Below are 19,134 nucleotides of genomic sequence, written 5' to 3'. Positions count from 1 at the left end.
CCTAAGGATTTCTTCTTGCACCCCACTGAGGGTGCGAGGAGAAATCCGACTAAAGTGCCGGCAGCGTGGCTGTTTTCCTGCTTAGCGCGGCGATGACAGCTGCTCGCCTGGCACTGTAGACTGAGAATGCTGGTTCTCGCAACTAAACATCCAGGTTATGTCACGAGGACCGGCATTCTCCGACGTAACCTCTCCCCGACTAAGCAAACAGTGCGGTGAATTGAATAGCTATGGGAGCTTCCACCTGGGACTATTCAGCATCACACTAAATGAAATTGCCCCCCATTGAGCCACCTATAACTAAAACATAATAATAATAATAATAATAATAATAATAATAATAATAATAATAATAAAAAAAAAATTCCATTGTGAACAGTTTCTTACAGATTTAAGTGCATCTCATGTCAGCAATAATCTTGTATAAGAACATAATTCTCCTGAACTTTTCCTTTCACTGCAAGCAATGCACATTTAAAATATTGCACATTTTCTCTTTTTCAGGCAGTAAATTTGTAGGTTTCAATCTTTTTTTTTAAATATGGATTTACAAATAAATTACTCTTTCCACTTGTTTGTAAATAGTTCATAGTGGACTGTTAGCTGCCATTGCCTGTTTTGCTCAGCGTCCGGACACAATATTCCCAGCTACTATCTTCCTTTCCTGTAGATCTGCATATAGATCATAACAGATGACCAACCTATTGCTGTATATCGGAATCACACAGAGGTTAGTTAAATAAACATTTTTCAGAATGAGGTTGACAGGACATCATTAGATAGTACTCCAGGTATCAAATTAAATGACTCTCTTTCATTTTCTTGAATAACTGCTGATGTATTTGGGCTGATTATCCTTGTTGATGTGCCGGTCTTGCCTTCAAGCCAGTAGGTCGTCATATCCCCTTTACCCTACGTAAAACAAATATACGTTATGTAGGTAAATAATGAAAATATGTGTAAATGTTGGTCTTTACAAATAGTATGAAGTTTGTTTAATGTGTTTTGCCTTTGTTATTGTCTGATATAAATATTAAGGGATCAATATATATTGTTATAAAAATGTACCTAGTTTCTATGATAGTGCTAGGAAGTCTGCTTAAGAGCTCACCATTCAGCAGTGCCGTAACAGGGCTCTATGCTGCCCTCTGCCCGGCAAGTAGAACACTGCTCCATCAGCTGCATTGGATGCTCTGGGCGGCTCTGCAGTGAAGCTAGTGGCTGCGTGCGCCATATGCATTAGGTGTAGATACAATATATACTGTATATATGTAAATAAGTATATATACCAGCCTCTTCTAGAACCTTGGCTACATGCACATAAGCACCCTTTATTTGTTTTAATTATTGTACTGTATTTCTATATTCCATATACTTTGTTATGCTTTAATAAATACCCCTTTGGAAAATCACCACTGATGTTGGGTCATTTCTGTTTGATGTAAAGCTTACAACAAACCCATATGACAAATTGCTGGGATTGCTAAGGGATACTGGAGGAACGATTAGGAACTTTCAATTATATGCCGTTATTCAAGTGCTATCTGGTACGCATACTATGCTTAACAGCACCATGCACCTGTTACAGGATGTACTGCACTATATGTTCTTTTCATCTGGTTCTGTTTGAGCCCCTTCACTTAAGGTTTCCTAAGTACCAAGAGCCCCGGATCCATCTCATCCATCGACCTCCTTGTGTGGAACTTCAGATAAGCATAAAAGATTTTTCATTTGGTACGCACATTCACTTTGGAGCACGTGCACCCCATTATTTAATATACTACACTATTAGGCTCATGTCTTCTACCCCCCCTTTTTGTTATGTATATATGTTCTTATACACACTCCCCTACAGAACATTCTCAGAAATCTTTGAAACTTAATATGGAACATAATTTCTATATTGTTATCCTTTTATATAATAATAATAATAATAATAATAATAATAATTTTATTTATATAGTGCTTTTCTCCTAAAGGAGAACTTGTATAGAAATACCTTGATTGATAATGTCCCGCGGCATACCAGTTTATACCCTTCAATTTTTTTTAGGAGATCATAAGCACTAGAGCTGCACTGGATTTTGAGTGCTGAAAAATAGAAGATATTTTCTTGAATACATATTAACATTATTAATGGAATCACTTATTCGTACCAACAACACTTCTTAGTAATATGTAATCTATGGCCCAACATTTTATGTTGCTTAGAGTGCCTTGTAAAGTTGTAATACTCATTGAGGATCAACAATGCAGTAGCTACACATATTGGGGCAGATGTATGAAGCTTTGGGAAGTGACAAAGTGCAGAGTGATAAACGATCAACCAATCAGCTCCCAACTGTCACACAGCCTGTAACAAGGCAGTTGGGAGCTGATTGGTTGGTCGTTTATCACTCTGCACTTTATCACTTTCCAGGGCGTCATACATCTGCCCCATTATTTTGCATTTCTGAACAATCAACATTAAATTTTTTTTGTTTGCACAAGCATTTTAAATGACATTTTGCAGATGTTTTGTCACTCATACTATGTGGAATATTGTCCTGGATGGTAGGGGGAGGATGAACCTAATAGTTGTAAGCAAAGTCAAGTAGAGAGACTGATCAGTCGGGAGCTCAGACACTGCAAAAAGGGTAATAGGCCCAGAATCGGTCCCACATGCTAGGAAGCCGATAAAGAGAAGACCTGGAATAAACATTCCAGTCTCTGGGAGGTGGCAGTCTCTAGGCTGGAGCATAGAAACAGTTTAAGGGGTCTATTTACTAAGCAGTGTTAAGAGGCAAAGAGAAATGTGATAAGGTACCAGCCAATCAACTCCCAACTGCCATCTCACAGGCTGTGTTTGAAAATGACAGTTGGGAGCTGATTGGCTGGCACCTTATCACTTTTCACTCTGTCTCCTAACACTGCTTAGTAAATAGACCCCTAAGACAGAAGAGAACAGATAGTCTTCAGTGGTTTAAGGCTTCCGTAGCAAGCAGACGTACTTCTTGTGCAAAGGAGATACTGTGTTAAGTGTGTTTGTAGATTAGAACTTGGAAAGGAGAAATGTGAATGTTGTTGGCTGTCTTTTCTCTTCACAGGTATAGGTATCTCCAACACTGGTTTATAAAGAGGTGCACACTTTTCCTGCTGCTGAAATAAAGTTTATTTGCTGGGAGAGGGTAGTGGTAGAATAGGGATAACGGCGAACACAAGATATAGCTGGCTTGTGGCTCCTTCAGATAGGGTTGCTGTAGCAGCTTGCAACAGGTAGCAGCACTGACACATTGGAAAAAGCACTGTGGGCATGTATTGCCTACACTACATGCTGTGGTAGTAGTACACATAGTACACAAACAGAATTGACTCTCGAGACAGTAAACACAGCAGACATTCAAGAGGGAAAGTTAATACTAGTTACTACTAATCCGGGACTTTTATATTAGGTGGCTTTAGGAGTCCATTTGTTTGCATTACATTAAGTGGTATCAGAGTTATGGACTCGCGGGACAGGAGCATACAGTAAGTGATCTGATAGGTTGATGAGTGATATGACAATAGAGGGTGGAGATGTAGTAGGTTAAGATGACATTTGGTAAGATAAATAATTTATGGGGGATACAGCTATCAATGCAAGTGATGTCAGCATCGCATGTGCAGGCTCCATGAAAGTAGGTCAACACTTGGGACAACATCTAGCATCAAAGGTGAGAAGAACCTACAGGAATGTTTCTCATCATTTAAGTATATACAACATTTTGATAAAGTTAAACAATTATGGATTGGAGGTCGGCGCTACACTTGGTGTAGTACGTAAAACTGACACAGTGGGTGAAGATGAAAAAAGGATATTTTATTCGTAAAATTGGGGGTCACAATGCCCCTATGTATATTACTCAGTGCAAAGTGGTGAAGCGCAGTGAGGGAACTGGGATTCGAGGCAGGGTGTAATTGAAATGGTGGGGGGTATGTATCAGCTGGGATACAGAACAGTCAGTGATACTCCCTGGGGTAGTGTACCGTGGAGAGATGCAGCTGTGAGTCAATAGAAGTCTTAAACGCGGGGTGTCCAAGTCTGTGTCTGGCGGGGCGGTGTCCCGTATCCCCCCGGGTGCACAAAACTTACACTCGACGTGCTTGTCTATTCACCCCCGGGTGAAACAAATCCTCTTCTCCCGTCTGGGGTCCTCCGGTCCTTGGCTCCGCTGTGTTAGGCAGTGCGTGTCAAGACGCGCCGCTGGTGAGCGGTGTCCCCACTGGTAGTCCGCGAGACTTCCGGGTGTATGCACTCTCACGAGATTGTGCAACTCCCGGGCTCAGCAGACACTGCACGGCGGCTCAACTCGTAGCCGCGAGGAGACTAAGGAGTGGGACTAGGCTGTAGTGATGAGTCTATGATCAGATCGGTGTGTGGTTTCCCAACTCGTATAGGCTTTTGCCTTCCTCAGGGGTTAATGCTTGACCTCTTGTTTGCGGTTTATATAGTATGTTGCAGCCGCCATCTTTGTTTAGGTCTTGTTAATCATGCATGGGCAGCGGCCATCTTGTTTGTGGGCATATAGATGTATATACAGCATCAGTGTTTGTTATTCCATAATCTCCATACGTAGGTGAGTTGTCAAAACTACACCGCGCCTAAAACTCTATACGCATATTATATATACATGCATATAAATGTATGTCAACATATACATATTCGTGGTGCCAGTCTATTGGTGTAATGGTATGCATCCTGTTTATACATGCACATAAATGTATATGTACACATACATATTTGTGGTACCAATCTATTGGTGTGATAATATACACCATGTTGGTATACGACCTCCATATTCAAGATAGAAAGAAGGGAGGGGAAGGGGGGGGGAGTGTGGCATAGTGTGATGATGGTTTATTGTGTGATAACGGACTTCACTTCGTTATCTGCATTGAGGCCATATGGTGTCAGGGTTTTAAGTGTGTAAATCCACTTTAGCTCTTCTCTATTGAGTGTACCCTCGAAATCTCCTCCTTTCCAATTTTTCTCTATGTGGACAATACCCATATATCTCATTCCTTTAGGGTCCTGTCCGTGTACTTCTTTGAAATGTAGGGACAGACAGTGTGTTTCTAGTCCTTTCTTTATGTTGCAGCGGTGTTCTGATATACGTGTTTTCAGGTATCGTTTGGTCCGTCCAACATATTGGAGGCCGCAGGGACATTGAATCAGGTAAATGACCCCAGTGCTATTACAGCTAATATGCTGCCGTACTTTGTATGTCATGTTTGTGACGTTAGACTTAAAGTGATCAATTCTCTTCGTTGTGCTGTGTCCCTCTCTACAGTTCTTACATGCACCACAAAAATAAAATCCTTCCATGATACTCGTATTGTCTAGAGTGATTTGTCTTGCAGGTTTAATCCTAATATGATTCCTAACTAATTTCTGTTTTAGATCTGGGGCTTTTCTAAAAATTAGTTGTGGTCTGTCTGGTAAAAAATCCGATAAAGTTCAATGAACCCTGACGAAACGTGTCAATGGAGGAGATATTGTGCATGACTTGCTGAGCACTGCAGGAGGTATTTACGGGCACTCTATTACAAGAATGCGAGCCAATTGCATAGGGAATGGTTTGCTTAGGATTTTAAAATTTGGTGAAGAACTTGTTTTTCTTCGGTACATATTGAAGTTGTTACAAATAAATTGGCTCAGTAAATGGACCATTTAACGTTTGTGAGTAGAATTGTTCCCTCAGTTATGAAAAAGGTCATGAAAGCGTGGCTATAATTATTAGAGGAGTATAGCGGTCATAAAATATGGAGTAAAGATAATATATACCATTCTGAGTTGCAACTATATGGTGATGTAGCGGGGAGTGATAGGCTAGGAGTATATTTTGCAGGAATACTTTGATGGTGACATTATACAGGCATTAGAGAATTACTGTTGAGATGTTTAAAGTAGATAATTTCCGTGAGATTCAGGCACATTACACTTCCTGATAAATAATGAAATACACTATCAAGATTTAAGTTTTCAGAACCTTACTCACACTGGTGGTTAGTGATCATAAGACTGTTGTTGCAGACACTGGGACACCTAAGTGGCTATCACACAGGTCAAAGGACTATGGTACCCAGGAGTTCCCCAAGTAAGGGCTGTTGAGCAATTCTTGTTGGTATGCAGAGACAGTGCTGAAGGGTATCTCATTTGGTTTGCACTCACTAGGTTTACCAGATGTGATGAGATAATTTAGAACATTGGTAGGCTCTCTCAGTTCTATATATCAGATGGCCATTCACACCGGAGATGTTTAAACAGAATACCAACAGCCTCAAAAGGGAGTACTGGTCTCAATATGAAGTACAATAGCATTATTTGGGGCAGCACTTGTGCTGGCATTAGTTGGGACTATGAGCAAAAGTGAATTGGTCAGTCCCAATAAAAAAAGAGGCAAATGAGCTGTATATAGAATGTGTCTGGTTTAGTGAAGGGAAGTTAGTCTTCGTTATTAGGAGATAAAAGACTCATCAGTTTAACAGTTGGAGATGGGTTAAGTTGAGAAAGCTACAGGAGTCTTCCATATGCTCAGGTGATAGCGTAAAAGATTTTGGCACATGTGCTAGAAAGTTTATTACATTACACTTCCTCAGAATGTAACAATGTCATAAAATATCATTTGCAAGCATGATGAAAGCTAATGTGGGTACTGCAGGTGTAGAAGCAACAATTTTGAGTACTCATTCTTTCTGTATAGGCGCAGCCACGGAGGTGGTACGAGTGGGTTTGGATGGTGCAGCCCTTAAAAACATATAGGTAGATGAAGGGCCACCAGCCATTGCTGAGTGGGAATGGCACTAAACTCAGTGTGCAAATGGAAAATGAAATGAATACAAAAAAACACGCAAAAGAGTTTGGGGGAAATGTATCAAACCTTGGAGAGAGATAAAGTGGAAAGAGATAAATAATCAACCAATCAGCTTCTAACTGAAATTTAACAGGCTGTGTTAGAAAAATGACAGCTAGAAGCTATTGGTTGGTACTTTCTCTCTCTCTTCAAGGATTGATAAATGTCCCCTTTTCTTAACAGAAATAAATTGAACAAATAAAAATAGAATAAAAGAAATCACAGCACTGCATGTTTGAGACATTGGGGCCTATTCATCATAACTAAACTTTCCCTGGCGGTATTTAGGTTTAGAACTTGCATGGAGTTCTACCTAATTACCGGAGGAATTCATCATTCCTCCTCCCTATAACTATCTATTCTGAAAAGCTGTCATTTTTGCGATGACAGCTTTTCGGGAAATAGTTATCCCTGCCTGCTCTAACTTATCACATCTGTAGGCAGTGCTGAGCATGCGCTGTTACATCTGTAAAACCAGCGCCTGCGCAGCACTGCCTACAGATGCGGTAAGTTTGTGTCCCCCCTCCGCTCACCTCCCCCCCGTTCATCACTTACCTGCTCGCGCAGCAGCCTCCGGCTCCGTCTGCTATGCGGTCATGTGGTCTCCCAGCAGCACACAGTACTGTTTACAAAAAAAAATTTTTTTTTTCTAAACTTTATTGTGTTCTGCTGTTAGAACACATGACCGCATAGCAGACGGAGCCAGAGGACGCACCAGAGCGCCGGGGGACCTGCACAGCTGTAAGCAGGTGTTACCTGCTATTCGCCACTTCACAGTGGCGAATAGTAACTACATCAAATTCCGAAAATACATAATTTTCGGAATTTGATGAATACCATAATTTCCATATCCCTATACTAATCTATGGAGAGTGTGGAAATTAACGCAGGGGGACTTAGCAAGGAGATATCAGTGTTATCTCCTGTGCTAAGTATCTTCATGAATACTAAAATAACGTTAATTAAGGAAAATGTCCTTAAAACCGTTATTTTAGTGTTGATGAATAGGCCCCTCAATGAAACAACAAGTTTCATATTGCTGGAGATTAAGCTATTCAGCCTTAGAAATGGTAAAAGATTTCAATGTATGGAATACAAAGCTTCCTATTTGGAGTGTTGATTCCTCAATTGCAGGTACAGATTTCATCATACAGTTAGTAAACTGCTCCAGTGCAGGGCCATAGAAAGCTGGCCCGGGCACCGGGGACGTGGCCTAATCATGGGAGGCGTGGCCAAACCCTCTACGAAAAAAAAAATATTTTGAGGCACTGTGCGCCGACGTGGGGGCCACTGTGAACCCCCAAGCCAGAGGGAACTCCAGGAGGGGGGTGCGATCAGTGGTCAGTATGCAATGAGTTTGTTCTCACCCAATTGGAAGTTCCTTTCAGCTTTGTGCAACTTACTATTTCAATATGCCACTGATGCTGAAAATGTGGAGTCACAAATCAGGATACAGTCTGCTGGTCACGATCACACAGGTCAACGCGGTTTGTTCACAGACAGAACTTTTTCAAGACCTTACAATCAGAGAGGCATAACAGGGGTGGGAGAAGGAGTTTGCATGTAGGCAATGTTCTGTGGAAGCATGTTCACACAAATATGGCTCATGCAGACCCAGGGGCGAATTGGGAAAGGAGGGGGCATGTGTGCAATCTCTATCTGGGTCCTCTACTTTCTCGACATTGGCACAAGCTTGTATCCTCTGGTGCTGTGCCAGAATCTACTGTGTGTGCACAGGTCTCTGGGAAAATGGTGCAGAGACCATTTTCCCAGTGATTTTTCTACTGCACATGTGCAAATCAACAGGAAAATGGCTACAGTGTGATTGTCCTGGTGATTTGTGCTTGTGTAGTGCTGCCGCTGCCACCGTGGGACTACAGAGAGGTAAGTATTAAAGTACATGGATTCAGGGTATGCAGTGTGGGCTCGCCTGGATGCATGGGCCCATGTGAACCACACACCCTGCACCCATTATAGAAACGCCACCGTACAGACCAGAAATGATAACCATATATGTCTCTAGAAGGCATATATTTTCCACAGTACACACTTATGATGATGATAATGCAGGAGCTTATACTGCAGATAGATACGGACATTTAGTTTTCATAAACTTATTGTTTTAAGTAATTTGCACCCATTTTACTACCAAATCTGGATCAGCCCCTAAATGGTCACTATTGCCTGAGGGGTTTCATCCCCATATGTATGATTTCTTCAGGGGTGTACCAGTTCAAATTTGGTATAGTCCATGGTATGCGTTCGGTGTCCCGGCGGTCGGGATGCCAATGCTTACATTACCGGTGCCAGAATATCTGGATACCGAAGGTAAGTAACGAGGTGGGGGGGAGGGTTAGGCACTAGGGGTAGGGTTAGTGTTATGTATTAGGGGGAGAGTTAGCTTTAGGGTACAGGGTGGGGAACGATGGGTTCAGGCACTAGGGGGGGAGGTTGGGGTTAGGCACCAAAGAGGGAGGGTTAGGGTAGGGAGAGGGGGAGGGTTAGCATACTGACCAACAAGTGTCGGTATGTTAACCCTGTCTGGATCCCGGCATCGGGATTCTGACCGCCAGGATACCAACTGTCGGTATTTCATACCGATTCCATACACCATTTGTCTTTACTGCCATCAGCTTATAGTAGTGAGTATTGCAGAGGAAAAAAGCCTATAATTGTCTTTATAACCATTAATAAAATATACACAAGTCTCATGTTCTAGCCTCTAACTTGCATTGGTATCAGTAGTGTTCCTGCAATTTTTGTAGGGGTATGTAAACAGAGGGACCCGCATTCCTTGTAAGCTTATAGTTCACAGAACAACCGTCAACAGACACTTGTCACATTTCACAGCACCCTTGACAGCTTTGAAGTTATGTTTGGTCTCATGGTGTAAGACAATGTTGTCAGGGGAAGAGTAAGAGTCTTTTATCTATTCACCTTGTTACAGACATTGCAGTCACCACTTCAAGTTTCACATTCATGCATTTTAGTAAGCAGGCCTCCAACTGAGTCTATAAAAATACTATCACTATAATATTATCATTTAAAAATATACTGTTTATATTTTAAATATGATGTATTTAACATTAACTGGATAAAAATTAATATGAAAATAAAGCTGTGCATAAAAAAGTATTGTTTTTCAATTTTACATGTATTAAAAATAATGTTATGTTTTTCATAAATAGAAACATAGAATTTGATGACAATACAGTGGCTGGAGTATGTTTATATATATTTTTATATATGTATACATATGTATATACTGTGTATATATACTGTATATATTAGAGACGAGCGGGTTCGGATTTACTCGGATCTCAAAAACGGCATTTTATTGGCTATCGGCTATCACAGGTTTTGGATAAATAAATCCGAACTTATGAAAATTTTGGCGTAAAGAACCGAGTAAATCCAAGTAAAACTGAACCTGCACATCTCTAATATAAATATATATTTATTTACACACACACGCACACCTATATCGATCTGTATCCATCCATCCATCTGCAATATCACCTTCACTTGTTGATTCCATTCTTGAAGCGGTGTTCACTGTGTCCCCAAACAAGCAGTACCGGGGCATTTTTGTTCCAACAACTCCAGCAACCACAGGTCCTAAAAATTATAATAATTACTTAAATTATAAATCAGTTCTTTATTGTTTACATGGTAATGTGCCCATATTTTGGACATGCTCTTCTGTGACAAGTGTGGCATTTTATGTACTCTGTTATTTATGTGGAATGTTTTTACCTCACTGTGGGGCAAATTCATTATTAAGTCTCCCGTTAATTAGATATCTTATCCTCAGGATGTGCCGGGTGGCTGTACACACTACATTGTGCATGTCAGTGTGCATGCCTGGTGCGCATTTCAGTGTGCATGTCTGGTGCGCATGCCTGCTGTGCATTTCAGTGTGCATGTCTGGTGCGCATGTCAGTGTGCATGTCAGTGTGCATGCCTGGTGCGCATTTCAGTGTGCATGTCAGTGTGCATGCCTGCTGTGCATTTCAGTGTGCATGCCTGGTGCGCATGTCAGTGTGCATGTCTGGTGCGCATGCCTGCTGTGCATTTCAGTGTGCATGTCTGGTGCGCATGTCAGTGTGCATGCCTGGTGCGCATTTCAGTGTGCATGTCAGTGTGCATGCCTGGTGCGCATTTCAGTGTGCATGCCTGGTGCGCATGTCAGTGTGCATGTCTGGTGCGCATGCCTGCTGTGCATTTCAGTGCGCATGTCAGTGTGCATGCCTGGTGCGCATTTCAGTGTGCATGCCTGCTGTGCATTTCAGTGTGAATGTCTGGTTCGCATGTAAGTGTGCACGCAGTGTGCATGTCTGGTGCGCATGTCAATGTGCATGTCTGGTGTGCATGTCAGTGTATATGCAGTGTGCATGTCTGGTGCACATGTCAGTATGTATGCAGTGTGCATGTCTGTTGCGCATGTCAGTGTGCATGTCTGTTGCGCATGTCAGTGTGCATGTCTGGTGTGCATGTCTGGTAGGCATGTTAGTGTGCATGTCTGGTGTGCATGTCAGTGTACATGCAGTGTGCATGTCTGGTGCACATGTCAGTTTGTATGCAGTGTGCATGTCTGGTAGGCATGTTAGTGTGCATGTGTCAGTGTGCATGTCTGATGCGCATGTCAGTGTGCATGTCTGGTGCGCATGTCTGGTGTGCATGTCTGTATGCTCCGAGCAGCAATTCTGGCTGCAGGATGCCGTTCCAGGCACCCTTATAACCAGATGCAGGAGCCGTTGGGCAATGACAGTGCCGCTCACATGGCTTGGTGCTCTGTGCAGAGTCACCGCTCGCACACCCCTAGTTACAGCCCTGGGGCTGATGCTGAGTTGAACGCATATGCTTCCAATAAATTAAGCTCTAAAATGTTGCACATAAAAATAGCATATGACTTCCCTAATGTTGAACAAGGGACATCGCTAGATGTGTCCAGCTCACTAGTAGCTTATGCAGACCGCGGGGATTCCAACGCTCAGAATCCCGCTGCCGACATCCCGACCGCTGGCATCCAAAGGTAAGTAGCGGGGTTAGGGGGAGGGATAGTGTTATGGTTAGTGGTTAGGCACTAGCGGGACAGTTAGGCACTAAGGGGTGTGGGTTAGGCTTAGGGTGCCGGGAGGGGGAAGTTAGGTTTAGGCCCTAGGGGGAGGGTTACGTTTTAGGCACCAGAAAGGGAGGGTTAGGATAGGGTGATGGTTAGGATACTGACCGACAGGTGTTGGTATCCTAACCCTGTCGGGATGCCAGCATCAGGATTCTGACTGTCGGGATCCCGAGTGTCGGTACCCTGTACCCAACCCAGACTAAGGGGCCTATTTATCAAAACTGGGCAATAACAAATATATTTTTTACAGTTGCTCATTACAGCAACAGAAAATCTTTTTTCATCCAGTTCACCTTAAAATTATTGCTGGGGTATGTCACTGGTGATACTGGCTGGCAGTGGCAAGAGGACTGTTACCGATTCGCCAGTCAATCCTGATCCTCTCGGCACATGTGTGATCTGAAAAAGGCTTATCTCTGTTTAATAATTAAAGGACTAATCGTTTGAGTTACAAACCAATTGTGTTCAGTCCCTCTTTGTTACTATTTCTTGTTAATAATTTTGGAATCACATAAATAGTATGCCAGTAATATAGTTGACTGTGGGGCTGATTCACTACCGTACTAGCCACTGCGATCGGAAATGCAATTGTAGAGGCTATGCAGACCCATCGCAGAGTGACTGACAGGAAGTGCCATTTGTGGATGGTGACGGGGGGGTGGTCGGATGAAGGCAGGAGTACCAGCGCGCTTCAACGCTGTTGCAGGGGCATGCATAAATTATCCACTGCAATGGCCTACGCAGTCTGAGGTCTCATAGCATGTGTGGTTGTAGCAATTCCTTATTAAGGTCAGAGCTTGTGCAAGTGTGCGTGAGGCTGCGATGTTACTCGATTGTACTGATGGTTTTGCAGTCTTACTAAACATTACGGATGTGTGCTAAGTAAAGTGGGCATCCTTGTGTAGTGCTGCAAAGGAATAGTGATCACAATGAATTAGCATGCTATTGCAGTTTAACTGCGTGCGTGATTGGCATTGCATACGCAGCGTACGGTAGTGAATTAGCCCCTCTGACTAAATTTTTATAAGTCACCAATAAAAAAAACAAAAACTGAAAGGTTGGTTTAGATTTCAGCCTATATTGTGATGTGCGGACTTCTGAAACACACTGCCAGTATAGTATCAATTTGTAACTTAGGTATTTAAAAAAACTACTCATCAATTTAAAGACATCGCTATATCTGACAACTAGTGCTGACACAAGGGAGGAGCTATGTAACCTTTGCTAAATGAGTGAATGCCATATAAATAAGTGTACACAAACAAATTATACACTGAGTTCTGGTAGTGTAATAGAACATACCTGAATGAATTCCAGCACGGATCCTTAGCTGGGTGTTTGGCTTATGTGGAATTCTAAAGGTCTTGCAAACAGCAACTAAGTCTAAAGCCATGCTTGCGATTTCACTGGCATGGAAAATACCATTCTCTTTGGGAACACCAGAAACAACCATGTCTTGTGCACAGGATTATAGAAAGAGGAGGAACAAGGAACAAAAAGCAAAGCATTATTTTTCATCACAAAACTAGGTGCATAATAGAGCAAATTAAATTATAATATGTAATAAAGCCATACACTGGAGTTTTTAGGGAAGCAGTCATGAAGACAACATTGAAAATGGCCACAGCTACAATGTCAACATGGTTAAAACTGAAAATGGAAAATGTCGACATTTGCATTAGGCTTATGGTTAGCACTAGCATTGGGGTTAGGGTCAGGGTTACCATTAGGGTTATTGTTACTGTGATGGTTACATTCCGAATGTCGACATGATGAATACTGTCATAATACACTGAACCTGAGTTATTATTAATTATAGTCTATCTGTCCATGCATGCCTATTTATAAACACCTCATCTCATATTTCATATTCCACATCACATATCATATGAGGTTTTTTAGCTGCCTTGGCAGAACTACATTTTTTATTTTAAAGTTTAAACAATTTTGTATACATTTATTTTAAGAAGAGATATGACTTCCATTAGGTAGGTTAATTCCATCACTGAAGGCATGACTTAAGTCATCCATGTGCTCTTAACTAAACTCTGACCATAATATTGAGCCCCATACTTACTGGTCCCAAATAATGTAAAAGAGTAATAGGAACCAGCAGCAGTTCCTACCATTAACTCCTGGGGGTCATTGTCCACTGCCGGTCCGGTTAATGTGTGCATGTACGGGACTGGAATCCCACGTATGCACACAAACCAACAAGCAGGCTTCAAGGGACTGCTGTTATAGCAGGGGGGTGGCTTCCCATGGAAGTGCTCTCTCTGCTAATTGCAGTCCGGACTGGCAGTCCCAGGGGGAGAAAACACTTACACCTGAGACTGCCTGTCTGGCTGTGATTAGCAGGGAGTGCTCCCAATGGGAAGCCACTGCCACCAGGGGCAGATGTGCAGGAGACAATGGAGGCGGACGCCTCCGAGCGCCAGCCCTGACGGCAGCACCTTTCCTCCATTGTCCCAGCCAGCTTCCTCCATCCCCTAATTAGTGCCCGCAGCTACCGCTACCCCCTGTATTCATAATATCTGTGTTAAATGTGGGTCATGGAATCGGTATGTAATGCAGGCTGTCGGGATGTCTGTTGTCAGAATACCTACAGCGGCTTCCCAATGGTTGGTATCCCAACAGGAGTCAGGTAAGTATACTTACCCTTCCCCCCCTAACCCTCCCTTTTTGTAGCCTAACCCTAATCCTCCTCACCCCGCACCCTAACCCTCCCTGTTAGTGCCTAAACCTGTCTCCCACCTTCGTGCCTAAACCTAACCCTCCCCCTTAGTGCCTAACCTCACCGGCTAACGCTAAGGGTGCCCCGGACTTAGATAATTCGGGCTGGCGTCCTTTGGTGTTCCGGCGTCAGGATTAAGATAGACCTCGGTATTTCGACGCCTATCTTAAGTCCCTTGTCAGGATTCCCCTGTTGGTATTGAGACCGGCGGCATTGCGGCCACCGGTCTCATAACTACATCCTGTGGGTCACTGCTGATGATTTATGCATTATATGGCAGTTACTGCGACACTCTCCGCATTACATGGCGGGCACTGCGACACTCTGTATTATATGGCAGGTGCTGCAACACTTTCTGCATTACATGGCGGGCACTGCAACACTCTCTGCAATACATGGCAGGTACTGAGACACTGCATTACATGGCGGGCACTGCAACGCTCTCTGCAATACATGGCAGGCACTGAGGCACTGCATTACATGGCGGGCACTGTGACACTCTGCATTACATAGCGGGCACTTTGATACTCATTACATGGCAAGCACTGCGACACTCTGTGTATTACTTGGCGGGCACTGCGACACTGTGAGGGTATATGAGGGTATATGAGGGAAGAGCAATGCTAGTCTAAAATTTTGCCCAGGACACCTTGCACTGGCCCTGAACATAAATGCACCATGTAACAGCTAAGTTGGAAATGTATAAAGAAGCTAGTTATGATAATCAACTTTCTTTATGGTGATTGCAATGTTGCAGGTAAAATGAAAACCACAAGAAAAAAAAACAATTATCTAAGGGATATCAAAAGCACCACATTACAAATCTGCATCTGACCTCTAGCCATTTGAAGAATACACATTGTGTGATCTATGGGCTGCAATTCTTCAAAACATTGGATAACCACCAGAAAAACTGCTATAAATTAAAAACATAGGTGCTTCCCAGAAACAGGCAGTTTGAGCTATCTTGCTTGTCAGCATGTGTTAAGAAAAAAAGAATGAACTTTCAGACCCTCATGGTGCCCATAGCCTGGGTAAAGCAGAAAATTATAATAGAGAATAGTATCCCCATATAACTTTTAACCCCTTTGTTAACCCAAGATTTGAAAGTGATGTTTTAATTAATGTGCTTTGATGTTTGGGCTTTAGAAAATTGCAGATTACAAACCATTTATCCGAGTGCCATGTCTATCTGGTTTGGCAAAACTGACCCTTAGTAAATCTCCCTGATTGAGGGCCTGATTCAGCAAGGATTGCTATTCTGCTTATACGCATGCAACGCAGTTGCTAATATCTGTGGTGATATGTTAATGTTTGCATTCGCATTGCGATCGCAGCCTAACATAAGGATGCCCACTTCCCCTTTACGCACATCCCTATACTTGGGAAACATAGCTGAACAATCGGTAACATCGAGTAACATCGGACACATACACACAGTTAAGGCAGGTCAGGCCTCACTCAGGAATTGATTACTTCAGCGCACGCTATGAGGCCTCAGACAGCGTCTGGTATCGCAGTGGCTCATTTATGCACACCCATGCAACGCCGTCCAACGCACTGGCATGCCTGCATTTACCCGACCATCCCCCGTCACCACTCACAAACTGCACCTCCTGTCAATCACTCTGCCATGGATCTGCGTATACTTTGCAATCGCAATCCTGATCAAAGCGGTACGCAACAATCGTCCGATTGCGTACGTATAAGCAACTGCGATCCTTGCTGTATCAGGCCCTGAGTTGATTGTAGCGAAATTGCACAAATGCATAGATAACCATCAATGTGCATGTGTTTGCCAAGCAAGATGGCAGTGTGGGCCTGATTCCTGGTTAATACGTAAACCAGATGGCTTGCTTACTAACCTGATAGTGAAGCATCTGAGCATGCGCAGGACCCGTTCTATGAGTCCTATGATCACGCTCGCAGAGTCCGACATAGAAATGGGGACATGTTTTTACTGGAGTGCCGAGACACAGATTTCCTGGCCTCTGCAACGCAGGTACGATGGCCATTCTGAGAAGCCTTTGACTTTTTCAGATGATATGAAGTTGCAACCAAGATGGAGTCTGATGCTGATGCTGACCTGAGTCTTTGGGCGCAGCTATTTGATCGCAGATAATGGTAGGAGGTGCTATTGTCTTCATATGCCTCCTGCAGCATTACAATATTTACACATCGCAGCTGTATCCAAAGACGCACATCAGAATCAGGCCCTATGTACAGAGGAGTAGAAATCTGCTCTGGATCATGGCAGTAGTTTAAGTAAGGAGCAAGTGCACAGATGAACCTACTTATGCTGAGCGGTAATAAAAACTAGATTCCATTTTGCACACAAGTATTACTGAAATGAGATGTGGAGAGGGCACAGGAGACACAGCCAATTACTCTCAGGAAAAGGACTTGAATTTTATACAAGATCTGAACTGGCAGAGATCGAGTCTCAGCCTACACCTAAATTTTGTGGCAATTTCAGAGGTGAAGTGCAGGGGCTTATTAAAGCCAAGGGGTCATGACAGTGGTAGTGCCAATGATGCGAAAAGCCCGGGCTCCTCCACCTGAGTGGTCATCTGCATCTCCTCTGCGGGCTTCTCCCGGATTCGGCAAGCATGCTCTAGACAGCACCAATCTCAATACTCAATTTGATTACGGCATGATCACAGAGGCTGAGTGTCCCGTGAGCTGTGCACTGTCTGTTACAGTTGGGTGGAGTGAGACATTTTCTCGAAAAGTACAACAAGTTTATTAAGCCACCCAATACCAGAAACAGACCATATTTTACAATCTAATTAACTATTCGCGGGTTGATTGCCCTTCCTTCTATAGGGTAGAAATTATCATGTCACATTACATTTCTAAACTAGTTTTGTGGAGAATCGAAGTAAAGGGCTCAAAACAAAAATTACCATAGCCTACTTACAACCACACCACCCAGCTACGACCACCACACCACACCACCCAGCATACTATAGGTGCAGCCTCCAAACTGCACAAAGACACTGGATGAATGGTGGTGACTGCAATACACATTTACTACAATTAAATCACTCCACAACACCACACCACTAAGGCACTGGCTGACTGGCATGCACCACCTACAGACTGTGAGTGATTAGTCTCAATTTCTCAAAAATAGGGAGAGCCACGAACCAATCACCTGCTGATTGTAGTAACTGTGGCACAGTTGATAGGGGCTTGCAAATCTTGTGAGCTCTCAAGCTTATAATTGATTGGTGCGGCAGTGGTGATCATAGTATGGCCACTGACGCTCCCAGGGTAATGTTTTGATTCTTGGACATGTACTGTCTGATATCACCACCTGCCTGGACTCTGGACAGTCTGGTGGATTTCTGGACTGTTCTGAGTAATCCCGGACAGGTGGTAACCCTAGAAGTGTCCTAACCCTACTATTAGCAGATGAAGTAGACTTTATTTCCCTTTGCACCATACAAAATATTGCATAAACAAGTGAACTAGTTTCAGAAAAGCTATGAAAACAAACTACTTTTGTGGTGGTGAAGTGATGAGCAAGGTCAGCTCAATATTACAGTACAGTCCACTTTATCTGTTTCCTAAAAAGATGTCTGCATGTACATTATAGATGATATAGGGGTCTATTTATTTAGGGGCACTTTAGCACGGTGTTAAAGCCGCTCCTGCTTCGCCTGCATACTGCTGCAAAACAGGAGCTGGCCACTGCGGTTGTTACTAATAATAGACCTGCCCAGGGGGGTGAACGTTAAGTCACCCCCTTGGCGGTGTAAGCAGGATAGTATAGACACTGGACTCACCAGGTCTCTGGAGTCCCGTGCAGAGAAAGCAGAGAGGAGGTTTTTTTTCTTCAACAAACTTTATTGACAAACATCCAAAATTACACAGCTCAAGACCTGCTTCTCTAATGAGAAGAAGCAGATACCAGCAGCTACAGGAGGCAATATCAGCGCTGGAGAAGACACCCGAAAGTAAGTGTCTATGGCAGCACTAAGTTACCCAGGTACAGTGTTATATCGTAGCCTGCACCTAGCGCTGGTAGGCTACAGGCAGAGAAAATCTCATTAGTAGATACTGAGAACCGGTATGTACAGGGATTTTCTCTGCCTATAGCGTTTCTAACACCTTATCTCCCCTTAGTAAATAGACCCCTTAGGATATAAATATAATGTCCATTCACACATCTTATTACTTACAGGCGTCCCCTATTGTCTCCACTTTATACACATCATAGTTGTCAATTATGTCATCAAATGTGGTGTAGAGTTTGTTGAGGAAGTCTACAACCTGGTAAGGTGTGCTGGAGCCGGACAATTGTGTGAACCCAACAATGTCACTAGGAAAACACAAATACATAATATTTAAAAAAAAGCTAACAATATGTACATGTATTTATACATTATCTATCCCTA

At 43.0% G+C, this 19,134-nt stretch overlaps 1 protein-coding gene across 2 annotated transcripts in view; it reads right to left on the bottom strand.

Annotated features, from left to right (window-relative positions):
* Positions 1 to 750: 750 nt before the first annotated feature.
* Positions 751 to 19,134, bottom strand: part of LOC148477016 (atrial natriuretic peptide receptor 1-like) — a 107,518-nt gene continuing 89,134 nt past the window's right edge. For both annotated transcript variants that reach the window (XM_088457331.1, XM_088457332.1), the window contains 5 exons: positions 18,919 to 19,058; positions 13,300 to 13,452; positions 10,392 to 10,490; positions 2,000 to 2,091; positions 751 to 912 (listed from right to left, as the gene is read on the bottom strand). In XM_088457331.1, the coding sequence (XP_088313457.1) occupies positions 751 to 912; positions 2,000 to 2,091; positions 10,392 to 10,490; positions 13,300 to 13,452; positions 18,919 to 19,058 (646 nt within the window). The remainder of the gene's footprint in view (positions 913 to 1,999; positions 2,092 to 10,391; positions 10,491 to 13,299; positions 13,453 to 18,918; positions 19,059 to 19,134) is intronic.

This window comes from Taudactylus pleione, unplaced genomic scaffold (assembly GCF_031769625.1).
Source record: "Taudactylus pleione unplaced genomic scaffold, aTauple2 ptg000757l, whole genome shotgun sequence".
Classification (NCBI taxonomy): Eukaryota; Metazoa; Chordata; class Amphibia; order Anura; family Myobatrachidae; genus Taudactylus; species Taudactylus pleione.
This window is presented reverse-complemented; position numbering and strand designations above follow the sequence as displayed.